The sequence below is a fragment of the Arachis duranensis genome, chromosome 1 (genome assembly GCF_000817695.3).
Source record: "Arachis duranensis cultivar V14167 chromosome 1, aradu.V14167.gnm2.J7QH, whole genome shotgun sequence".
Lineage (NCBI taxonomy): Eukaryota > Viridiplantae > Streptophyta > Magnoliopsida > Fabales > Fabaceae > Arachis > Arachis duranensis.
The window spans coordinates 7,625,150-7,629,550 of NC_029772.3; the positions used below are offsets into that span (position 1 = coordinate 7,625,150).

Here is a 4,401-nt window from a genome sequence, read left to right on the forward strand (position 1 = left end):
TGTCATCTTAGCACTTCGTTTGTCTTATCATCACTGAAAAGAGTCGAGGGACTAAATTGGTGTCCAAACTTAAATCTGAAGGATCAATATAGGTAATTTTAAATTTTGAAGACCAAAATGAATAATCGCGTGAATCTCAGGATCAAAATAGGAATTTAGTCCACAAAATGTCAAAGATGTTTAGAATGGGTAGAAATTGTGTCTCAAACAGTGTATGAGTGCCAAACATGCTTTGTCTTGTAGTTGTAAGTAGCCACGTCAAGAACCAAGGTTCGATTCCCATTATAGCTGGGTTGTAGTAGAAAAGAACCTTCAGTGTAAAATCATCATTTGAAGCTCATGATTTACAATAAGAGGTGCAAAGAATAACAATACACCCTTATATATAATAACATATCCCCATTTTTCAAACAAAATCGATCAGTGTAATACACCAATAAGTTGGATCATTAAAAGAATACAAAGAAACAAACAGGAATCAAAATGATCTGGGCTTGGCAACAATGGTGGAATGCTTGAGAATGTGAAGACTAAACTGCCCTCCTTTCTCAGTGGTGTCAAGCTTGGACTGTCCAGGGGGAGGTAAGAGCTCAAAGTTTTGCACCAAACGTCCCAATGTGATGCCAAGTATAGGCAATGCAAGAATGATCCCTGGGCAACTCCTCCTCCCCACACCAAACGGTAGGTACCTGTATTTTTGTATATATACAAATACCAGTATTAAATACAACACAATACATAATAAATATGATTATTTTATCCTAAACTAAAGTTTGAGCGGAAGATTAAAAAATTTTTAGTGGGACAGAAATTTAGCCAAATCATTATTGACTTATAAACTAATAAGTTGAGTTAAATCAGTCTCATTTTTTTCTAAAAAGTTTTATGATTCTTGAACTAAATCTTATATGTGACGAAAAATTTGATGTAGAGATTAATTTGTTTAGAGTAAATATCATTTTTTATCTCTAATTATTTTGTTTGTTGTAATTCAAAAATTCTTAAAATGTCTCTAACTATCAAAATAATTGATTTAAATAGTCTATGTAAATAATAATTTATTGATATAATAAAAATTGTTTAGACCCATGATAGAAACTACTTATACTAGTTTTTTTTTTTATTATTATTGGAAAACATTTAAAAAATTTTAAATAATAAATGAGCGTTTGTTTTTCAGATAAATAGTCAGTAATCAAAAAAGATATTTACTCATTTGTTTAACTATTGGATTGGAAACTAAATCACTAATTTGAGTAAAAGTTTCTTAAAGAACTTATTTGAAATATTATTTAAAAAAAAAAACTTGTAGTGGTATAAAAAAATAGAGTATAAACAATTGAGTAAAACATTGAAACAAATTAAATCCTAACAAATATAAATGCAGCATTAAAATACTAGTATTGATATGAGATGGTAAGATGGTAATTTAGGGTTATGGGTAGTAGAAAATTACCTGAAATCATTTCCATTAGCTTCAACCTTGGACTCTTCTTCCAAGAACCTCTCAGGCCTAAACTCTTGAGGGTTGTTCCACTTAGCAGGGTTGTTAGCAAGCCACCATGCATTGACCAAGATCTTGCTCTCAGCAGGGATATCATAGCCACCAAGGTTTGCATGATGGAGGTTCATGTGTGGAACAAGGAGTGGAATTGCCATTCTTAGCCTTAATGTTTCCTTGATGACTGCTTGAAGGTATGGGAGCTTGTGTGTGTCTGGCTCAGTTATTTGGTGTCCTGCTCCTAAAACTCTATCAATTTCATCTCTTACTTTCTTTTGGATTTCTGGGTGGTTCACTAACTCAGCTATTCCCCACTCAATTGACCATAGTGTTGTCTCTATTGCTGTTTCAAATCCAAAAAAAAAAAAAACAAATTTTAATTAGAAATATATAAGAATTGAATTTCATTAATAAAAATGGCATAAATACAAGTGATCACAATCAACATCACAACAATGCATTGCAAAATATGAACAATAATTGCACCAAATAACATACAAACAAATACTAAAATGCCCAATTTTGTATCCGAAATTATATTATCTGTGGAAATTAAACTCATATATTGTTTTTATATAAAGTTGATAATTAAAAATTATTAAATAATTAGATATATTTAATTAAATTATTATTTAATAATTTTTAACTATTAATTTTATACAAAAACAAATATATTTGAATATCTACTCAACTTTCATTATTACTACTACTACTACATCTAGATCCTTAAATTTCAAAATTAGCCCCCTAAATTCTTTAGTTTTATACATTAGTCCCAAAACATCACGTGTATTCTAATCAAACCCTAAGATGAACTCTAATTAATAATTATAGATCAAAACCTAGCTACCACCCCACCCAAAAAAATGAAACATATACACCATAATTAATTGCTTTTTAAAAAAATGTTGGACATTTATTTTAATGTGCACTAGGGGGTTGGTAGTGGTGAGAATGCTAAATGAACAAAAAAAAATTGAATAATAACAGAAAATATTTTTGCCACTATGGTGGAGGTAGGTAGACCAACTAAATGATCACTTTCCTAGTTTCATAGCATATGGTCACCAATATTTGAAGTTAGAGTTGCTTTTTCAAATAATTGTACAATAAGAAAAAAAAATTCAATGAATTGTAGGTTACCCTGAAAGATAAGTTTTTTTTATCAATACATTCTCTAAAAAATACTATAATTAGATATTTGTAATAATTTTTCTTCTAAATTAAATATATACAAAATTAAATTCAAAGCTTAATATTAAAATAAAATTATTCTCGAACGTGCTAATATGGTCAAGTGGGACCAAAAATAATTACCATGGTCACATGCATGTGCATCCCAAAAACCTTGTTCATTACATGTTTAAATCTTAGATACAGAAAACAAAACACTTGTAATAATTATTGTTCTGATCATTTTACCTACCGTTCTGATTAACTTTATATAAACGTGATTAGGTAGGTAAGAAAAAGGCATTGGTATGAATTGAATCATTTCAAAATATATATTATATTTTATTTTAATAATTAATTTTAGTGTATACGCAACTTAACAATTTTGCAAGAATTAAAAAAAGAAAAAGGAAAGTTTATTGTTATTACCAGCAACGTTAATATTCTCGACAATGTAAAGAACGTTGTCCTCATTGATTTCGCCTTTTCTCTGTGCATCCAAAATGTGATCCATTGCGCATTTTAGGCCTTCGTTGTGGGTTCTCTTTGTGCTCTCTAATTTCCTGTTGTTAATTCCAAAATCATAATAAATAATAATCCACAGCACTTTGTGAATCCTATTACTAAAACATTATTACTCATCATTGACATGCACATGTAGTAAATTAAAAGGAAAAGAAAAGCTAGCATAATTAAAATTCCACAATAATAATTATTATAATCTAAATAGTAAAATTATACTTAACTAAAATAATAGAAATAATTATAACAATTTCATTACCTAAAATATTTAGAAAGAATACTATAGAATTAGCACTTTTAGTTGAAAAAGTAGAAAAATTTATTAATATTGACTCAAATATAAGTCAAATAAAAAGAAATATTGATCCATCTTCTAACATTCTTCTAAACATAAAAAAAAATGAAATAATAAGGACTAATTTACCTTTAATTTTATTTAAGAAATCACTATAATTAAGTTTCATTGATTAAAAAATTATGATAAATCAACCAAAATGATAACAAGAGTGTGAAAAAAATTATATAAATTTTTAACATTAATACATTTTACAGTGAACTAAAAAAATCCCCGAATAATAATTTTAAGTAAGATCTTGAATTTTCTGAGCAAAAAACACCTATTTATTGTTGATATTTAATAATAAAAAAATAATAACTCAAAATTGTCAAAATTTAATTTAGAGTTAGGTTTATATTTTATAGTGAAAACTCGTCAAGAGTCAATTTTACGTGAAATTGATAATTGAAAACGATTAAATAAAAATTTAGTTAAATTAGTCAAATTATTTAACTTAACAATTAACTTTACGTGAAATTAACTATACCTAAATTTTTACCATATGGATACCAAGGAAAAAGGGAAATTACGAAATAGGACACATACTTTCTCTCCTCAACGAAATGGTCCTTGAAGAGCTTCAACCTAGTGTCCTTGACCTCCTTGCATATTTTCAAGTATCCTCTCAACAATGGCCTCAAAATGGGAATGAAGTCACCGTAGTTATACTCAAAGCTCTGAGCCAACCTACTCCTTTCTCCGTTCAGCAGCCGAAGCTTCTGGAACATTGGATCCTTCTCGCTCTCGAACCTTCTGTCGAACATTATCCTGAACATGTTGTTGTACATCATCAGCTGCAGCCTCCGCCGCAGAACCGTCCCGCTCGTCGCCGCTTCCGGGTTGTTTTTAACATCCTCCACCACTTTCG

The 4,401-nt window shown here is 29.2% G+C and overlaps 1 protein-coding gene across 1 annotated transcript in view; it reads right to left on the minus strand.

The window, feature by feature from the left end:
* Positions 1-311: 311 nt before the first annotated feature.
* The window catches only part of LOC107474042 (trans-cinnamate 4-monooxygenase), a 5,645-nt gene continuing 1,555 nt past the window's right edge, over positions 312-4,401 (minus strand). The window contains exons 3-6 of the mRNA XM_052252770.1: positions 4,080-4,395; positions 3,104-3,237; positions 1,457-1,844; positions 312-689 (exon numbers count right to left, since the gene is read on the minus strand). Of these exons, the coding sequence (XP_052108730.1) occupies positions 479-689; positions 1,457-1,844; positions 3,104-3,237; positions 4,080-4,395 (1,049 nt within the window). The 3' untranslated portion in view covers positions 312-478. The remainder of the gene's footprint in view (positions 690-1,456; positions 1,845-3,103; positions 3,238-4,079; positions 4,396-4,401) is intronic.